This window comes from Nothoprocta perdicaria, unplaced genomic scaffold (genome assembly GCF_003342845.1).
Source record: "Nothoprocta perdicaria isolate Ctin4 unplaced genomic scaffold, notPer1 scaffold_31, whole genome shotgun sequence".
NCBI lineage: Eukaryota > Metazoa > Chordata > Aves > Tinamiformes > Tinamidae > Nothoprocta > Nothoprocta perdicaria.
In genome coordinates this window covers 1,553,135-1,574,485 of record NW_020455544.1, presented here as the reverse complement: position 1 = coordinate 1,574,485, position 21,351 = coordinate 1,553,135, and the positions used below count along the sequence as shown (strand labels likewise).

General features: G+C 40.6%; 1 protein-coding gene across 5 annotated transcripts in view; it reads left to right on the top strand.

Moving 5' to 3' along the window:
* The window catches only part of SMAD1 (SMAD family member 1), a 56,672-nt gene that overhangs the window by 20,564 nt on the left and 14,757 nt on the right, over nucleotides 1-21,351 (top strand). For 4 of the 5 annotated variants that reach the window (XM_026042625.1, XM_026042626.1, XM_026042623.1 and 1 more), the window contains one exon: nucleotides 14,576-15,203. In XM_026042625.1, coding sequence (XP_025898410.1) covers nucleotides 14,804-15,203 — 400 coding nt within the window. In that variant the 5' untranslated portion in view covers nucleotides 14,576-14,803. Of the gene's footprint in view, nucleotides 1-7,425; nucleotides 7,445-14,575; nucleotides 15,204-21,351 lie in introns of those variants that run through there. The other variant, XM_026042624.1, reaches the window with a different exon arrangement.

Here is a 21,351-nt window from a genome sequence, read left to right as displayed (position 1 = left end):
AGGCTTTTTGCTTTGGACTTGCCAATACAGGGGACTTGACAGGGACAGCTACTGTGAATACTTGCACAGTTTCGTCATTTAGCATAACTCTGACTGTAATTATTCTAGACTAATGTCACTTTTATTCCGGTATCGAGTTTCCACATGGGAGATACATATTGGAATAGATGCAGCACTCGCCCATCTTTCTTATTTTGTTCTCTGTCATCCTTTCCATGGCGTGTACAGGCAAAGTCTGGATTGCAAAGAGGAAGACAAATTATTTTTAAATAAATATGCCTTTTTGTAAGTCATTATGTTTAGACACTGTTCAAAGTACTATCATCCAAAGACAACTATTATGTTCACTTGGCATGTAAGCAAATGATTAATGTGGTTTATCAGTGATTTTTGAAGTATTATTTCTTATTTCTTTGTTTATAAAGGGGATGCTTTTTCCAACTGGCAGCAGATGAGTCTATCTGAATAAGTCAGCATAGACAGTCTGAATTATAGCACTTAATGGTCTTCAGAAGTATTTAACTTGCAAATTTTTATCATTAAAATTATTAAAGTGGCAATCCACATCAAAGTGATCTGTGAGCTATAAATCTAGCACTGGATAACTTGGAAATCAGATATCCATTTATTTATTTTTTTTTTTAAATAAGGCTCAAGTGATTATCAGCAGTCTTGAGTGTTTTCACTGTTTTCTCTGATCCAAGCACATCATGGRTGTAAAAATCATGTCCACTTAACAGCTTCAACTGATTGCCCTGATTYCAGCACTCCAGAACTATTGTTAGAAAACAGCACATGTTCCATTTTCATATAGATTTTGTGCAGGAGTAGGGAATTGATCTCCAGATTTACCTACAAAATTACAACACTGTTCAGAAGTTTCAAGACTAATAAATGTGTTTAAAAACCTGTCTATGCAAAGCAAAAAAAAAACGTATGTGCACAGAGCTAACACTCAACATGCTGATGTAGCAGGTCAAAAAGGTTTTTATGAACCCAAAGAAACCTTGATGTGCAGATTGCTTGGGTCATGTAGTGACCRCAGTTTGCAATGTTTTTACTTGCTTGAGCTTTTCTTCTTCAGTTTGTTCAATATTGGGGAATTAGTATCTCATTATTCTATGTTTATACAAAAAGATGATGTTTCTCTGATGTATCATTTCAGACTGCCAGTTTTTAAGGCACTGCAAATAATAAATGTATTCTGTGTGTGCAATGTGATGAAAATAGAGCATGAAACACTTAAAAATACCTTATTCTTACTGTGTTGTATATATGTGGAATTATTCACATTTATGCTGTATTTTCATATGCACGGTATGGATGTCTAAAATAATATTTGCTGGTTTTGAGGGTTAAAGTATCTTGATCACAGAAAGGTAGACTGACCAGTGTAAAGTTGAGAAGAGCCTGCAAATTTATCAAAGTGATTGTATATTACCTATTCTTACATATAAATAATTAAATATTACTTTTATATAAGTAAATAATTAACAGCAGGAAGCTGCTGTGGATCAGAGCCTTTTCATAGTTCACAAGCAGTGAAAAAACATGTTTGAAAAGTGACTTCTTATCTGTGCTGTATGAAGCAATGTGGCAGGAATGGGTACAGTTTAATGAAATTTTAGTCGAACCAAACTGTCTTTTAAGTAAGCCTCAAGGATATAAACAGTGAGGGGAGGTTGAGCAAGGCAGCTCTCTGAGACTTCTGGATGGTGAAAAGTATTCTAAAATTTATGTAAATTAATTTTGAGGAAGGATTATTTCTCTCTCTCTCTCTCTCTCTCTCTCTCTCTATCTATCTATCTCTATCTCTCTCTCAATTTCTCCTCATTCTGCTATGCATCTTTTGCTTCCCCTAGTTTGTATTTGAAGTTCTTAAAAGAAGCACAGTAAGGTCACAGGACATTATAGATAGAACTCTTTGAAGGAGTCAAAAATAGGGAAACAAACTAAGGGACCAGCCTGGAATTTTTGTCATAATTCATGAGAGTTTTTGGAAGCACAGTAAGGTCACAGGACATTATAGATAGAACTCTTTGAAGGAGTCAAAAATAGGGAAACAAACTAAGGGACCAGCCTGGAATTTTTGTCATAATTCATGCTTTGGAAAGTTCCAACCAGATCTTCAATGTTGTGTCAAAACTTAAGCATTTGTAGATTAACACTGCTGAACCGAGGAGTTTGACTTCTTGGTGAAAATGCTGTATTATATGAAAGAGCAGTTCTCTTGTGACTCTGACTTTGCAAGGCAAAGGAGGCTCTGTCCTTATTTGTAACTAGCATTTCCTGAGATCCCTGTGCCTTGGTTCTTGTGGTGATTTTGGGGTCTGCACTGAAGCAAGTGGAGCTCTCTCCACCKTTATGGACTAACTGTTCTTTTAGTGCTGAGCAGATCCTTGTTACTTTCAAATGGATAACAGGTATTTCTTTTGAGGCCTACTTTTCTCTTTACTCTATCATGGCATTATTGTTCTGTCAGAACAGTGATAGAAAGTAGCGTTGAAACTTCTTACCCAGGACCTTAGCGACCTGGTACGACGTGCACGATGGCTTCTGGAACCGCTAGCTGAACAATGTGATTACGCTGCTTAATTTCCAACATGCAGACTTTYGGGAATGTCAGACACATCCATCCATGCTTTCTTGAGCAACAGGGAAGAGTCACTGTTTGTGTGACTTTGTTGGGGTCTCCAGGAATCTTCAGTGTTCAGAACCAGAGTTTGGCCTCCTTTTCTTGTAATCTCTTGATGTTGCACCCTTCCATCTCTACATTACTAACAGTAGGAGCTATGTTGATGTATAAAACCAAAATTGTTTGCGTCTTTGTCTCCATTGCATTCTTCTAATGGTTCTTCTGGTGCCTTTGGTGAAGCACTGTGCTACTTCAAAAGGTAAGAATTTTGACCTTGTTGAATGCCTCAGGAAACCTGGCTATGTATAGGCTGCCATCTCAGCTATTACAGTTTCCTGTTTTGCGTTTTTGCCCATTGCTAGCTTTGCAGTCTGGCATACTTAATAATAGGCCCTTTATTATCCATGCTTGTATCAGTGTTAAATGCTTCCACTTGGATGCAGTAGCCAAAGGAAAACTCTTTGCCTGTATTAACTTAAAAAAAAAAWATATATATATATATATATATAGTTTTGGTAGTATGTACTGTTAGATGTCATCTGGGAAGCACTGTCAATACTTGCAGCTTAAAACTATGTAGTGTGGGACTTTTTTTGAAAATCCAGGAGGAAATTACTTGTCTTTTGCTTAAAGTTGCCATCTAGTTGACTAGAGCAGAATGAGAGGTGGGCTGAAGTGTTTGCCAGACCATTTGGTTATTCGGAGCCAGCTAGGRCAGAGCTTTTGCCTTGAAGAGATAAAGTTTGGCAAGGTTTGGCATACTATAGAGACTGAAGTAGTGATACCTCTGTAAACTAATAGTAGCTCTTCGTCCTGGATCATTGTTTAAAATGAGAAGGGAGGTAGTTCTACAAGATGGACAGGGCTCCGTCTAAAAGCTCTGCTCCTTTGAACCCCATCCACAAGTTTCTTTGCATCTTTTGACAGGATGACTCTGTTACATGTCCTGATCTGAGCTGCCTGAACTGCTGCGGTGGTGACTTCATTATGTTTTTGCCAGGTTAGGAAGGTGAATCAGCAGACGGAGCTGAGCAGAGGGGAAAGGAGGCTGGAGTACCAAAGCTGGCAAGAGTCACTAGGGAAGATCTTTGCTCTTTCGGTGGCAGCAAATGTTAAAGCTGCTCGTCTGCTTGTGGACCCGTGACCTTGTTGGAGGGAGCTGGTTATGAGTAAGAGTTACAGTCCTCCCAGCTGAAGACTTCCTTGAAATGCTTCCTTGACCAGGTCTCATTTGCATTTTATTTCCCAGATCCTTATGTTGATGATTAGCATGGGGAGGTGATTCTGCCAACAACCACGTCAGTCACAAAGCCGCAGCACAGTTATCTTGGCAGCAAAACTGCAAAGATTAGTGATATAACTTATTTTATAGGGGGTWAAAGGGGAAGGAAGGGCAGGAGTACTCAAGCTTCTCTGGTCAAGTGTTATTTTGCTAGTAAGAACTGCAGCTCTATTGGAAAAGCTTTTCTTGCTTAATATAACTATGAGAAAAATGCATCTATTGCAGAATCAGTATAAGATAGGGCATTTTTTTAATGGGGAAAAATGTCCTTTAACTTCTCTGTAACAGAAACTTTTCCACTTTAAGGTGTAAAAATAATTTGAAACAAAGGCAAGGACAGGTGTTGTTAGCTGCATTACCAAGAAACTAGAGAACAGCTAATTCTTACATTCTTTTTAAAATGTTCTGTAAGAATAGGTTGGCATTATCAGAAGTTGTTGCCAATGAAGGGAACTAGTGTAGATGAAGATAAAGGATGCTGTAAGGCAATGGACTGTTTATTAGGTCCCTGGGTTCTGCAGTGCTTCAGAAACCATTATGAAATTTTTAGCTTTGAGTCCCTTTTTCTCAAAAGAAGTTTAGAAAGCACTTGTATTAACTGTGTAGAGTAAATATGTCTATCTTTTTTTTCCTTGTTASTGCTAACTTTTTGAATCTCCTTAGTGTTTTTTTTTTTCCTACAAATATCTACAAATTTAAATTCCCTTAGTATTTTCCCTACTTGCAGTGCCTGAGTGAAGTTCTTATTGAATTCCTTTGTCACTTTATACGCTATGCCAAGGAATTATGCAGGGGCTTGGGAATTGGAGGCTACAACCAAAAAAAATGGCTACAGCCACCTCTGAAATTTTGTGCTGTGTAGAAAACAGCACCTAAGTGTAACTGGCATGAAGGCTGAAGGCTGTTTGTTACCGTCTACTGGTGAAGTGTTCCCTTTGCCCTCTTCTCTCTCAGAAATGATTCTTGCTTATTGTAACACCTGATAAATCTCTTGCAGTTTGTAAGCTGGGAGCAGGCAAGTAGGTGAAGATGCATGTTGGGGCCCTCCTAGTGATGCCATCASAAGAATGTTTTCTTTGTTCTCCTGTGTTGCTCTCTGGAGTCACCTGAGCAATTGTTTGCTGAAGGAATTATTGGCAGAACGGGATACAAATGCTTGTCCGCCTTCCCAGGGTGATGGCATCAGCTTTCRCGCCATCATGTCCTTGGAGCTGGCCGAGGAGCTTCCTGTTCTAGCACATTTCCTCTGCCTGCYCTTCCCTCAGGGCTACCCCAAGATCTTCTGGCAGGAGTGTTCCTGTGCAGCTCCTGAAATGRTTTCAGGTATTGTAACCTGAGTTCCTAAGAACCCTCAATTTWAAATGAATTTGCTTTATGTTGGCTGAAGGAAACTGGGGAGTCCTTCTGTAGATATCTGTGTCATAGACTGGAGAGTGGTTGTTTTGGGGGAGGAAAGAAGTGGATGGCTTGGAGGAAAGTGGGCAGCTTGATAACATATCATTTGTGTGCATTGCCTCAGACTGGAGAAGATATTAAAGGAAACTTCCAGGAAATTTGACAGGGTACATGTCCTGCTAGAGGAAATGGCAGTCATTACACTGAGTGAAGAGAGTGACTAGAAYTGATGTTGGTCAGTCTGGTCTGATTACCGCTTGGCTCCCGCTCTCGTTTCTGGCACACAGATGCCCCTAACAGATGTGCTGCTGTCTTTCCAGCACAAGCAACATCATCTCTGGAGCCAAGGTCCACGTTGCTTCGCAAAAGATGGTTAGTGTCTATGTTGCTTGCAAGGAGGGAAGGGCGCCCAGGGCTGTGTCCACCACATGTAATGCCCCTTCCAGATCATCCTTGTTCTTCTGGAGGGTCAGTAGGGAATGTCCAGCAGGCACCTCCCATGTGTGCATCTATGAAAGGAGGAGTATGAGACCCACATGGTGGGTGCTGTGGGCACCTGTGGCTGGCTGCTGTGGCTAGTGYTGCGTATTTCTGAATACAGATGGCAGGTCTCCATCATGCTTTGGCTTCATTTCTGGCCCTCGCCTGCCTGGGACACCAGGGCTGTCAGGCTCCAGGCCAGCCAGCCAGCAGTCTGTGCTGCCTGAGCTGAAAGCTGAAGTTCTGGAGAGCCTGGCAGCCTATGAACCTGAGCTGCAGCCCCCAAATTAAAGGCATCTAAATTCTCAGCTTAAAGACTAGGACTCCAAAATATTTATGTGCTTTCTTTGTGTGCTGGCTTTTAGCCTAGAAGCAAGTAGACTTGGAGAACTGCAAGTCCTGGAAATTCATCCTGGCAGGCCAGCTTTGCAACTTATCCAGGGCTCGGAGCCCCTCTGTCCACTGTCCTGGGACAGCTATCACTGCTGTTGAGTAGCAAACAGCAGTGGAAAATTTGGGAAGCAYTATGCCTGTTTTAGCTACTTGGCCRTGACCCAACATGTGTTGTTTTGGAAATACCATGTTTGAGAGCTTCAACTGTAAGGTTGCAGGACTTCAGTTTTGCAAAGCCTGAGTTTTGGAAGTTTACATTGGCTTGGGAAACAATGGYGGAATGAATAATGTTTTCTAATTCCATATAGTGAGTTCTATATAAGGTTCTATTAGTAAAAAAGCTCAGAGATAAAGGATGCTTAGTGATGATGTGGCTTGACTCCTCTTCCAAAAGAGGAAATAAATAAGGTTAGTAAGATAAAGCTTACAGATAACCAGGGATCAGATAAATAGATTGCAGTCATTTTCTCTATCTGTCGATTCCTGTCTGTTGATTGACGCCTCTGTACAAACTCCTCCAAAGCCTTGATCTCAGTAGCATGAGAAGACAGTCTGAYGTGATATTCTGCAGATATTCTGACCGTAGGGTACTGTGGTGGCTGGTTTTACTTGCTTCATTCTACAGTTCTCTGRTTTTCTTTGAATCCTCAAATACAGGGACGCCCTCATTTTGTGCTTTTAAAAGGCAGGATGTGGGTCCAAGGCTTCTGGACCTCTCATTCCTTGTTGTCAGTGGGTAGGAGGCACTTCTCTTTGCTCAAGATCAGTGCAATAGCATAGGCACACGCAACAGGGCTCTTGCTTTGGGCAAGCTGCCTCTGGGCAAGTCCCTGCTCCTTGACCTCTGTGTGTTGCTTGGAGTAGTGGCTGTTTTGGAGCAGAGCTACTAGCAAGCGCTGGTGCTTGTTCTCACCACTRCGGCTTTCTGTATCTGATAGTGCTTGTGCGGGGCAGCAGCCCTCAGAGCAGTCTGTCTGCGTGACAGTGGGAGACACTAAGGCTTCCAGTGAGAAAGTGTCATGGTCAAAGCCGCGCAGGAGGAAACGGGGCCCGTGTTCTCTTCTTTCCACCTCAGCAGGCTCTGCGAGTCCTGCTGCTGGCCGGCTTTTATGGGCTCTGGTATGTCAGGAAAAAACTGTGTTGATGACAAGTTCAGTTACGGTCAGGAGGCTCCTTCAGCAAAGCTGCTCCTAAGAAGAGAGCTTCTTGATTTCATCAGTGAAGTGACACCCACGTGGTTGGCCTGGCTGCTGCCCGAGGTAACGCGCGACATCTTTCATTTCAGGTGCGCCTGCYGGCTCCGGAGCTGCTGGTGCTGCTGAGGCTGCACCTTCACTTAACTGCTATTGCTACCTTGGCTTAGTAGTTAGTGAAGTAATTCCCTTGATCAAACATTTATAAAAATAGAGACTTAATGTAAATMATTTCCTATTTCTTTGTCAATAACTTTATTCATGTGTATATTTATATATTTTGTATATAGATATAAGTGGAACTGCAACTGCACCAGTTACATTGGAGTGTAGTTGAAGGCAGTTGAAGTTTTTAGTGTAGGTAGGCTCGAAGTTTAATTCACTTGTCACTAGAGGCTTTCATCAATGCAGATCTGTATTTKTTTGTATATTTTAAAGACAATCCCAAATTTTCCTGACTTGCTTTCAGGTGGATCCATGTAAAAGCACACTGGCTTGTAAATCTCTATCTTTGAAGATTCTCATCTTCTTCTGTCTAAGCTACCAAGGCATTCTTAAGCATTCTGATCTTTATTTCTTCTGCTTAGAAAGCATCTGGCACGTTCAGGTGGCTTGACAAATACCAAGTGAGTGCCAAGGAGCATTTGGTGCAATGTGATAGTGCAGCTGCTGTTTGGTGGCTGTGGTGGGGAGCGGGAACAAACTGCTTTTTGTGTCRTGTGGGAGTCCAGGCCTGGTTTTCAGAAGACCGCTGATGGCATCCAGTAATTAAACAATGTTTCCTTGGAGGGTGGAAATCTGGCAGATCTTGATGTTTGTTTCTGGGTTGTATAAACTTGGCTTGTAAAGTTGTATCATCTTTAAACACTTTCGCCCTCCAGAAGGATCGCTGAGAGTTGGTTGCAAATTGTGGGACCTTTCTCAAGAGTTAATGTAGATCTTGCCCTTCTGTATCATCTTTTTTAAAGATGTGGTGAATAAATGGTATTTTAAAAGTCATTTAAAGGAAAAAATAAACTCCTTTGATTTTATAAATTAGGCAAAAGAGAGAAAAACTACAAGAATCCTTTTCAAAAATATAAAGTGTGCCTCTAATCAATATACATCTATTATGTTTTAATAGTGGCAAATTGAAGAGGCTGTTTTTATTCAAGTGTATAAATGGTAGGTGGGGGGCTAATCTGTGAAAAAAAAAATTAAAAACCTTCCTTTTTGTTTTACTTTTCATCTATTTACTCTGTTTTAACGAGTTTTGACATAATAGCACTTTTATTCATGAGTAGATTCTTTTCCTCCTCCTCATTTTTTGTTGTCTCTTCCTTTGGTGAAACATTGTGCTTTAAAGCTGAGGATCTTGAGCTGTAATTTAACATTTTCACTTAGTCTCTGATAAATGAGGTCTGGGTCACAGTCTTTAGAAGCAGTTTAATGCAGCTGATGTAACTGTATCAGTGCAAGCTCTTAGCAAAATGAATCATTAGTAGGAACAGAGGCTTGTATCATCTGAGCTTGCCTGATTCACATGTGAGGTGGTTCTCCCTTAAAATGCTCTGTTGTGAAAGTACCCTCGAATGGGTCAACAGATGTGTTTCTAACTCCACAGTCTGTGCTTATATGTGTCATTCTGTAATTGAACAGAGAGCACTTTCTGCATTTCATGAGCTTAACTCAAAAAGCTTGATTGTGGGCATTTTTCTTCCTGATTTTTTTTAAAGGCTTTCCTTTGTGCTACAAATATATATTTTAACATGAAAGGAACATGTTAACAAGCCCTCTCACCTCACCTGTGAAGGAAGCTCCTCCCATCCGATCCTCATGAATCAGAGGGAAATGCTTTTTTCAGCTGATAAAAAGAAATAAAATACCGTGCCCTTCCCAAAGGAGGAATTCAACAATTGGACAAGTGGTGTGAGACCATGTGTTGGTTTGTAAAAGGATATAGTTTGTAAAGATGTTTCCTTTGATGCCTGTGATGAATATGGATGTATTTCCGTTGGAGAAGGTTTTGATTAAATTATGCAATTAGAGCTGACCAGACAGATCTAAATATAGGAAGAGGTTGCAGTTATCCTGCCTTTGTATGTATTAACACACCCACACAGATGTGTGTTTGTTATTGTTGTAAACAACACCTGCTTTCTAAAGACAGTTCAAAAAGTCAGGAAAGGGAATGATCTGTGTGGGGAAAAATAATTCACAGGACTGTTATGATGAAGGGATAAAAAAGATGTTTTCTTGACTTTCTGATGCTTTAGGAAAGGGCTTCTAACTCGAGTCAGTAGCTAGGCTGGCTGTGGGGTCGTCCTGGAGAGCCCGACTTCCCAAGCTCATGGGCAGCRTGACAATGTTCAGAGCTATGGTTCAGCCTAGAAACCAGCCAGGTGCTTTGTACTGGGCTCGAAGCGCGGTGGTTGTTGGTAGTGCAAGGTTATTTCTCTCTGCTCCTTAGTAACTGAGCAGTGTTTTGTTTGCTTTTTTTTTTCCTCCTCCCATAGGTTAAGCGTGCACTGGAACTGCCATTTTGCTTCAGGTGAACGATGATTCTGCTTTGTGGGGCACAGGTCTCATTCAGGACTTATTTAATAAACTAATTTATTTTTTTAAGTTAGAAGCTCTATGGGCCTTTCTTCTGAAGGRGGATGTTTTTGGTAGCTATGTGCTGTCTTGGGAGCTGCCAGATAATTTTGGCAAGAAATGTTATGATCTTCTACTGTAGTTAATAGGGCTGCCTTTTACATGAGTCTTCCTTTTATGCTTTCTTAATTTCTGCTGAATTAAAGGGTACAGTTGGTGTCTATAAGGGCTATCTCTGTGGCTAAGCAATGATAGAAGAGAGACATTCTTTTTTAGGGCAATCCCTCATTCAAACATGGGAAGCACTTCTCCCGCGGAAGGTTTCTCGCACGTGATGCTTTGGTTAGAGGCTGACTCTCAGGAGCCAAGCCAGAGGCTGCTTCATAGAACAGATTGGAAATAGTGATTGTCATTTTCAGAAATAAAAAGCCATTCTGCATAAAGAGTCTCTCTGAGTTTGAATTCAAAGTTGCTTCTGTTTTGCATGTATACTGTAATGCCGTGAGGAGTCTATGAAGTTTCTGTGCATGCTTCCAAGATGAGCCAGATCTGATCTTTTACCCTAAGAAAGTGCAAAGAAAAAAATGATAAAAACGGAGTAAAGCAGCAGAAGGCCTCACAAATATCCTTTACGAGTTATGCTTTGAGAAAGAAGAAAAAAACAAGATTTCTTGCCATTTATTTCAAGAAYAGGGTGATAGAGAAAGTTACTGAACCATCTATTGTAGCACATTCTAGCATGACCAATGCTTAGACTGAATGCTTTCTAGCAGGGCCCAGAAATAGTTCTTGCAAGGAGCAAACTGACAGCTCTGAATTTTCTAAGCTGATATCTGCTTTGCTTTTTTTTTTTTTTTTAAAAAGGTCTAACTATCGTACTGAGGGAAAAGATGAATTGTTGAACGGAGTTTCTTTCAGAGAAGATAAAATTTACTAAGTGTTTTTGAAGAAGCAAATTAAAATCTTTCTGCTTCTTACCTCTTTATATTGTCAATAACTAATGGATACTGGGAAGCAGATGCATTGACTAGATTTWAAATTTTTTTTTAATCTTATTTTGTTCAGCAACTAAATATCTCCATTAAGAATTTGCATAGATTCCTTTTGATGCAGTTGTTGGCCATTTTTATGCATGACTGTGATGAGTACATATTAAAAATATTGAATGTGATTCTTCTTGCCTTCATTCCTGAGCCTGCAATACAAATAATAAAATCCATAGAAAAGCCAGAGCTACTTCTTGTTTGCCTGAATCTTGGGCTAGGAGTTGTTTCCCCCACCATGGGAGGCCATCATTAGCTTGTCCTAACCCTTTCTCCACCCACTAAAAACCATCAGTTATGCAAAGTAGGGAAGTTTCCTATGTGATCTCCTGTGGGAATTGACAGACACTCACTTTGAATATTTTACTGTCTCTTTAGTGTTACTGACAGAATGACTGTCTCTTCTTTGAGGGCTGGAAGCTTCAATTTTCAGTGTTTTGCTTAAGTAAGTTTCTTTCAATACAAGGCAAGTTGAACAGCTGTTTGTAAAATACTCTTTAAAAAAAAAAAAAAAAAGCTCCCGAACTACATGTATGTTTGTCTGTCAGTCCAAAGATTACACAACAACTAAATGCAGTGAAGGAAGACAAAGGAGCAGAGGTATTTAGAAGAAAATTTGTGAATTCCAACTCATCCGTCAGCAGACAGGATGCACAATAAAAAAGTGCCTGCTTTTTGATATGTAAAGAGTGGTGGGTAAGTGAGTAACCATTCAGTTCCTTTAATCTGGTTCCTGGCTGCTTTTTGAAGAATGTCCTCTGGTTTGGCAGGGGTTTTTATTTCACCTTGTGAATAAATGTGCCCTCAGAGGGCTGGTGGCCACTCAGCTATTGGGAATACCAAGCCCTGTTTTCCCAGAAGGGCACGTGTTTTTGGGAAAGAGAGACTAACACTGTGCCATCTGCTGACTCGTGGTTTAATCTTTATTTTGCACTTCCAACTGATAAGGCCACCTTGTGCAAAAGTAATACAGGAAATGATGCATTGCAAAAATCCAAAGTGGCAGAAAGGGAAACAGAATGTACTGGCAAAGGTTCAGGATGATGGACACACTTTCTCATTCTTGGAAACAAAACCTGCACCTACACTGTCTTTTATTTTCAGTTTAATACTGACATTAAAATGCAGCATCAGAGTAATATGCAGCAGATTTTTTTTTTTCTTTTTAATTTGTCTAGTGGCTTGCTCAGGACTTAAATTTTATGCTTAAATGCTTAAATTTTCTTTAGGCAGGCTCTGCTTCAGCAGCAGTCCCTGTGCTGTAGCTTAGTGGCAGGCTAGACAGTGCAGGTATTTGCAGCTGCTGAATTACATTAAAGTCAAGTATATCTACAAGTACCTGCTATACCCCTTTCCTACCTCCCTTGTATTTTGTGCTACGGTTGTTATCAGAGAGGTGCCAGCTGTTAAGATAGTACCTGTGATGATAAGATATCCTTTGGAATGCATATTTATGGGAAGGGAAAAGGTGTGTGTTACAGGATTTGATCTGTACTAAGAACCTGTGAAAAATCTCTTCCTAGAGTAAGGAGTACTGGTGGCTATATCTAAACGTCTTCTTAATCTTTGACAAGCTTGTGCAGGCGTAGCTGAAAATGTACCGATTTAATAAACAGGATTTTTATTTTCTATGGCAAGTTGAATTTGACCATTSATTTTTTTAAAGCAACTTGTTGGATTTGTTTCAAGCCTAGATGGAACYATGTCTGGATATAGTATCAGAGCTGAAATAAGTCTTTTGAATCTAGATTCAGACTTTGTACCTTTTTTCTTTTTTATTAGAGTTTCATCAAGTATTTTAAATGTTTTGTTTTAATTTTAATGGATGTGGATTCAAAAGCAGACTTTATTGTTTCTAAGTATACCGCATGTGTGGGAACTTTCACGTTTTATCTGAAAGGCATGTATAAAAGTCTTCAGAATAATGTCATGATAATGAGCTGAAAATGTTATTTACAGGCACTGCTGAAGCACATATAGAGGGTGTATGATAATAAAAGTTCCTAAATTAGGGCAGCATTTTAATAGAGTACTTCACAATGCATACAAGGATAAAATACTTCTTGAGTGTAGGCAGTGACAGTAATGGAGTTTCAGTTCATTTAATAGCATAGCACATGGTCAGGTAACAAAATAAATTCTTAAATTTGCCCCAGGGTCATGCTAATCTTCCGTGGCATTGACATTATTTCAGATAGAATTCGTAGCATACAAGAGAATGGAAAGTACCTGTACTAAGTGCGGGTAGACATGATCTCTCTCTTAGTTCATCAGCATTATTTATATAAATGTAGTTCATGCATCCAGCTTTGTAATTGTTTTTTACTGACAGATTAATTTGAATTAAGATTCAGTTTTACTAAGGGGATTGTTTTCACATGAAAAAACTTCAAGTATATTGGTACACTATGTAAATATTAAAATTGATTACAGTTTGCTGAAGTTCTCAGGAGGCTTAAGTATACCATAGCACCTGCAATCTTGAGATTTGCAGTTATTGTATTTCCTATATAAATAATTTATATTTGTACTAAAAACTGCAATTAAATTTAATTTTAAATTCTTCTGCAACCTATTGCATCCCTTGCAGGATGCAATTTCATGTTTGTCTTCATGCTGTGAAGAGCAGTGATTTGCTGCTCTTCATTGCTTTTCTTCCACCCTGCCAGGGATCCTGTCCTAGATCCCTCTTCCCTAGGCAGATACAGGCACTTTCTTGGTCCCAGCCTGCACAAATATGAAGCCTGCTGCTCACAGGCTCTCTGTTCCCCATTCCCAGTTGGAGGAACGCTTAGCACAACTTCTGCCTCCCTCCTGCTCCTTTATGTGTTCTTGCATATGTCCAACAGGCTTTGCAAGCTGAAGGGTCAGGATGTAGTGTTGAGATAAATTAATGATGTCTTTTTCTTTAGTCTGCTTATGAGGCATTATGGCTTTTAGTGCTGTGTTGCTTTCTTATGTGACCTGAGTAAGGAAAAATATCCTTTTCATTATTTTTTATTTCAGACTGTGATATGCAGAAGCTCCAATGCAGTGGTTTGCTAGCTGTATCACATGCAGTTTGTGAAGAGGTGGATAGCAGGATACTGTTGGTGTATTTTGCTTCAAACTGCTATATAAAACCAAAAAGAGCTGCCAGTCTTATTTTGGCTCTCTGGATTGCTGTGCTGCATTAACTGCCAACTTTTGAGCGTGAGGAATGCCCTTCACACTTACRAATGAAGGATGAACTCTGAGTGACYGATTTGGGCCATTTTTAATATTACCCCCCTCCCCAACCCCCTCAAAGCCTACTTCTTCTTCATGTTTATGCTAGTCATTATTTTCCAAGTTGATCACCTCATTTATTCGTGACTGGTTTGGGGGACTGGTTGGGGGGTTCGTGACAGGCTTCAGCAGGCCAGGATAAATAAAAGTCTTTGTCAAGCTGTTCCTGGAGTCCAGTTCAGGAGATTGCCAACATTTATGTTGTTTTTGTTGTTTTCTCTGTCACTCTACCATTGTTGGAGAATACGTTTAACTGTGATGGTTAATTTAAAGAGTAAAATCTCTCTTCCTCTCCTCCTGTATTCTCGCGTAGGTTGTCAGCAGGAACAGTAAAGAATGAACAAGTCACTTCTGCCAAGGGGAAATGCCAGCATCATCTTCTTGGAACTTGAGGTTTGAAAAGTTAAAAGGATCAGAACTGTTCTGAGACAAACTGCTTTTAACTACTGATACAATCTGCTGTGCCCAGTTTGTGGTGTGGAAAACAGGACAGTCTCCTCTGCCTGGTCTGTGCTTGCCAGTGCRACCAAGTGGGATCACCATGAATGTGACAAGTTTATTTTCCTTTACCAGCCCTGCAGTGAAGAGGCTGTTGGGATGGAAGCAGGGGGATGAAGAAGAGAAGTGGGCAGAGAAAGCTGTTGATGCGTTAGTGAAAAAGCTAAAGAAGAAAAAAGGTGCTATGGAGGAGCTGGAAAAAGCATTAAGCTGTCCTGGTCAACCCAGCAACTGTGTCACGATTCCTCGCTCCTTGGATGGCAGGCTGCAGGTGTCGCACCGCAAAGGGCTGCCGCACGTAATTTACTGCAGAGTGTGGCGCTGGCCAGACCTGCAGAGCCATCATGAACTGAAGCCACTGGAATGCTGCGAGTATCCCTTTGGTTCAAAGCAGAAGGAGGTTTGCATCAATCCCTACCACTACAAGCGAGTAGAGAGTCCTGGTAAGTTCTTCCTTGTTTTGTACCTTTACACCTTATCTAAACACTGGGAAGGATGGCAGTTAAGCACATGAGTCATCAGCTCAAATAAGCAAAAGTGCTTATTGCACATATTGGATTTTTCCTCTTTGATTTATCTGCATGTAAGTGTTAATTAGCAGTTGTTCTTTCCACCTGATGAATACTTTACCTGTGTAGATGTGTTTTATCACAATACAGAGGAATAGTCTTAGCGTGGCCTTTGCATTGCTGGGCCTGGTATCACCTGGTCCTGTCGGTAATACTCTCTCTATTTATTTGTTCTTTACCAAAGTGTGCAGCTCAGCAAACATATATGGTGTATTGCAAGTGTGAAAGATAGTTGCAATTMATACATTAAAATGATTCTGACAGTACAATTTTTAATTGTATTATTTCCAGTGAAATTTCTATCAATTCTATCACTTTTGTTTCTTCATCCTCCAGAAGGTAAATATTGTATTTAAGATGTCCCACACCTTAGGCCCTCTGAAGCAACCACAATTTTAGACAGAGGAAGATACCCCCTCAACCTAAAGCTTTAATAGTAACGTTTTGTTGTTTATGAAGTTTTACTTTCAGCTGTTCTGTAATTGAAGTTTGCTTACCTCTTACCTACTTCCTCATTTGTAAGTTAAAATTCAGCTGATTATCTCTGTCTCCTCTTCAAAGGCTTGTTAATGGCAACCCTCTTTTTAACAGAATATTTCCAGGGACTGAGACAAAGGATGCCTGAATACATCTACATCAGTCTCCAGCTACTTGTGAGGCTGTACAGGGACATATGCACTTTGCAGATTACAGGTGTGGGTGGATTTCACTGATTTAATTTGAGAAGTCGCTATGTGTTAGACATTTGCAAACAGTGTTGCTGTCTCTGCAGGATGATACAGATAGTGCAAAAACTACTGTGGAAATAAGGGATTAAATGACAAGATTGTTGTCCTGTAAATGGAAATTGTGTTTGTCTTAGATCTGACACGTTAGGCATATATGAATGTTAAATGTTTCCCTTTGGTGTATTGGTGTTGATTTGGAAGTTATTTAAATGGCAAAGATAATACTATAAAGTGCATATTTATGCAGCAGAAGCTTAAATAAATGAAGCCTCTGCACTGGAAGAACATTTAAAAAAAAAATTCTTACCAATTCCACATTGAGCAGAAGTGGGAAAACTTTCCAAGGTGTACAACTGAAATGTATGTTTTTGCTGAGTCCTGCGAAGTAGTTGACATGATTGCAAAGGTGTTCTGTGGATGTTAAGTCACCTTAGGACCTGTATATTCAGGAAACAAAGTGATATGTTATTAACTGTGAGCCTGAATTCTGGATTGTTCTTCCAAGTCTTTCTGGAGAAGATAAAATCTCTGAAGTGTTGTAAGCTTCAGAACTAGGAAAAAAGAAACAAACCCAAATAAGAATTTAACTGATTTGGAGATGGTAGAAATAACTCCCTTTCACCCAAATAGTAGCCTTCTTCAGGAAACAATAGTTATTGAGGACCAATTGCTTAAGACACAGCTTGGAGAGCTTTTTTGCAAGTGTTCGGGCTGTAGTCAGTTTGACAGAGTTGAGAGGCGTGCTTAGCCGTGGGCAAGGTCAGTGGGCTGCCTGGAGCAGCTACAGCACTTGCGAGGCAGCTGTCACTGCTCTCTACATTCCCTGTTAGATCATGGTAGGGAGGTATTACTCTATATGCATGATTTTTATAAGGGTGAGAATGAGGTTGAATTACATCATATTTTTGCTGAGGTCTCTGGCTGAGGATGTAAAGGATGGATGTGTACTTATTAGACTTGCCATTGTTCTGAGAGATATTGCATAGAGGTGAGTTGGAAAACATGACTTTTGGAAACAGGTGGTCATTGAACTCTTATTTTGCTTGGAGACCTGTGCTTCATAAGTCATTATGACTTCCTTTTTTCCCCCTGTTCCTTCCCTATTCTCCCTGTTCTCCAAGCATCATCTTAGCTTCATTTCCTGACAGTCACTCCCAAATTCTGCTCATCATATTTTTCCTATTTTTGCCTGGATATTAAAACACCATCACTGCTGCATAAGTGTTTACTCTTTGAGATTAATGGGTAGTGGGAATTCACCCATGAGTCACTGTTTCCAGCTGTCTACAGACTCTTGCAGATATCAAGGTTTGTGTTTCCAAGGCTATCGTTGCAGCCCTGAGGGTTAGAAATGTACTATCTCTTGACAAAACAACACTGAAAGCTTAGACTGTGTACGATGTGCAGTTTGCCTGGACTGTGCCAGTACAGTGGGAATCTCTGTTTGACAGTGTAGTCAGTATTTTAAGTCCTTTGTATGGATCCAGTTACTCCCAAGCTGAAATGTGTAATGTTCATGGGCTGGAATCTGTACATTTGTTGTTGTTGTTGAACATAGTTTTTGAGCTGATCTGCTCTCTGAAGAACAGAGTTTGCATGGAATGCAGATTAGCACATCCACCTGAGGCTGCACACAGCCAGGCCCGTTAGTTYTTCTGTAAATGGCAATAAAGCGTGGATGATTTTCTCCTCTGAAACAGCTTTTCTCATTTGGAGAGCCTGTGGTGTCTGTTCAGCTCTAGGAGTTCTCATGAGGCTGATGGTGGAAACGTCCCACCAAAGTGGCAGTGCGAGCAAGGGCTGCTTGCTCACAATGCAGGAGAATAAAATGTCAGAGCTGCTGGATTTTCGGCTACTCTAAAGGTCATGGTGCTCCTTTCCATTCTGACTACAAAGTCAAAGCACAGTCTGCTGCAGCAAGCCTGTGGTGGTGGCAGGAAGCCCTGCCCATTCTCACCCAGCTGCACTGCTACTTTTTGCCACAACAGTCACACAGGTCCCCAGGCATGGGGGACCCCCACGTTTTGCTGCCTGTGTGGACTTGCTGCCTGTGACTTGAGCCTGCTGTTTCTTGTCTTTGCCTTTCATCTTCTTGGCTGTTCTCTTAAAGTGAGTCTCCATAAAGCAGTACCTAACAAGTACGGTTACCAAAGGCTTAGGGAGAAACTTGAGATGGTGGAAATCCTGGATAAAGTGGGTTTAGATTGAGGTGGTCCTGCAAGTAAAGTGCCTTGAATACTCCCTGTGTAGTGCTGCAGCTCTGCCCTTCAATGAAAGGGGAAAAAAAAGTTGAGAGGAAATTTTAAATGCCATTTGGAATTTTACAAGTGTTTGGTTTTGTGTATTTGTGTGCGTGTCTGTGTGTGCTCTCTCTGTCCATGTGTATGTATACATAGACACCTTACAGAAAACATAAACGGGTCTGTTAATCATTCCCATCTCTTTTCTTGCTCCCAACCATACTGTTTTTAGACAGGATAAATGGAATAGTGTTTTTTTTAATGTCTGTCACTGTTAGTTGCCTTACATGTCAACTCTGGCGCAGCTTGGTGCCATAAGTTACCTTCTAGGTCACTCAAATGAGAGCTCTGGTTTTCGATAAGCAACAGAGTTTCTTCAAAGCCTGTGCGTTAGGCTGCTCTCAGAGAGATCATCATCCTTACAGGGTCAAGATCGAATATGGAAGGAAGAAATAAGAGCAGTTGGAGGTTTTCTTCAGTGTTAGGGGCTTGCGTGTTGCCTAGCTGAGATCTTGCGGCTTGCTCGGTGCCTCCCTCTCCTCGCAGCACCTGGGAGGACTGGAGCGGGCCCGGAGCCCATGGCCTGTTTCCGGCCAGATGGGAAGCTCTGCAGAGCGAGGCTCGAGGGAGCCCCCCATGCCGGCTGCACGTCCGCCCGCTCCGGAGCCCAATGAGGAGCCAGGAATCTGTGGTGGGGGAGARGAGCTGCAAAGAGCCTGGAAAAATGAAGGCAGGAGGGAAGTTGTTGCATCTCTGATCTGGGGAATGTGAGGGAGGCGATGAGTGGAGTGTCCTTTCAAAGAGGAAGAATATAAGTGAAGTGGGAGGAAGAATAAAAGAGCAAAGGAAACCAGAATACTTTTTTTTTTTTTTTTTTCTGAAATGATTAAAGGAAGAAATTAGAGCAATGGAAGTCACCAGCTGATTTAAAACAAGGGAGAAGTGTGGAGGAGCTAATGCATAGGAGTAAAGCTCTTGTTCCCGCTTGTATATTCCTAGCAGGCACTCTGCACCCGGCAGGCGTGGGACGGGAGAGCAGAGAATGGCCGAGGAGTTTGGCCCTAATGCTGTGCGGAGTGAGTGCTGGGCGTAACATTAAAAATAGCATGCTGCAACAGGTGGGTACAATTATAGGATGCTTCCCCAAAATAGCAAACAACTGTCGGGTTGTTTGGCCAGTAGTATAAAGCTTTCATCGTGTCAGTTTTGCAGAATTCRGTCCACAAATTCATCAGCAAAACCTGCTTGGGGAAAATGAATTGTAATAAGGAGGGAGAAAGGAGGGAATGGTCTAAACTGCAGGGATTTCTGTCCAACCTCACTGTGTAGCACAAGAGAGAAGGGTAGTAAAGGGATATAAGTTGTCAAGAAAGATATGTATATTTCTCTGTCTTATTTTAAGTGTAATTAACCAGATTCCAATGTTCCTTTTAACTTAAAATACCAGACTTCCAAGTTTTAACCTCTTCAGTCAGATGCTGTGTTTTTATACAGGTGACTTGAATTCTGGTCTGTATAAATGTCTGAGCTGACATACATTGCCACTTTCTCCTGTATCAAAATAATTCCTCTCCCCCATTAGCTTACAGGAACCCCTCACTGTTGGGCATAAAGTTAGTACCAAATGTTGAAATAAACTGATATTTGTCAAGACCAAAGCAAAACGATAGCTTATCAGAGGAGCCACAAATAAAATCTAATGTTAGCTGAATATTGTAAAGCAGGAAATGTACTAATATGAACTTGCCAAGTGCATTTAGACCAAATGTCTGATGTAAAGTGAAGCGACAACTACTTTTTTAAAATGCAATGTTCAGTTGTAATTAAGTAAAATGACAAATCAAGACATGAGGTCTAATTAAATGGCAAAATGCAATTAAGAGTTGAGGAGGGGGGAAAAGACAGGTTTCAGCGTATTCCTGGAATACCAAGTCTGAAATATTTGTCCATCACCTGGAACACAGGTTTTTAGTAAGAGTCTAGAATTTTGTCATTTTTTGCTTTTGAGAAAACAGTAAAGCAAAGTTGTGTTACCACAGCTTGTAGCAGAGCCTTGTTTAAGCCAGATGGTGTTGGAACAACATAAAATAGTTCCTCAGAGAACTGCTTTGGCCACAACAATATTCATTATTTTTAACCAAGAGTAAACTCAATCCCAAGTTTGGACATGTAAGTGTCTTTGTACGTGAGAACTTGTCCTCTAGTCAAAGAATATTCAGCTTTGCCATAATCTTGTTTTTGGCAACACAACCCTAATGACAGTAAGGGTTTTCTCTCTACTTGGCGTTTCATTGTTTACAAGCAAGAACTGGGCAAGATGTTTCAATCAGCTGCTTCACTGACTTGTTAACGGTACAGAAAGCAAGAAAAGCTCCATACATTCAGCTCAACACACTCCAGTACCTGCTCTGTTCCCAACGAGGAACTGCACTACTCACCAGGGTGCTACTGCCGAGTTCAGCTGCTGTGGTGTCAAAGGCAGGAAATCAAACTGAAAATTTCAAGAAGGATTGAGCTTGTTTAGTTTCATACTACTGCTGTATTATTTGTTGTTGATGGTGGTTTTTCCTTTCTAATTCTTCTTTTGCCAGTACATCTTTGCAGTTTTTTTAATCTAGAGACTTGAGTACAAATATCAAGTTCCTCACGTGCACTCCTTTACCCCCTTCCCAGTCTTTTCATACCCGTATGAAGGTAGCGTGAACTAGTGTGTAAGGCTTTCCCTCCTTCCCAACCAGCAGTTCTACTTTTGCAGTAAAATATAAATGACCTTGCATAAATTCATATGAAAATATSCAAGCTATATGATGCTTGGAAATTAAAACACACTGTGTAATGAYAGTGCCCCAAGGCCTTCATAAGAGTTGAGAGCCATGCTTTGGTATGAGCTTGCAAAAGGCTTCTACATAACGTATATCCAGTGAGTTGTTGTCATCATTTTAAAAAGCAGTATGGTTGAAAGTGCAGCAGCAATTGCTTTTCTTCTCTTTTAAAGCTCATAGTAAAAGTAGAATTTCCTTGAGAAAGGAAGAATAATTGAAATCTGCTTTCCCT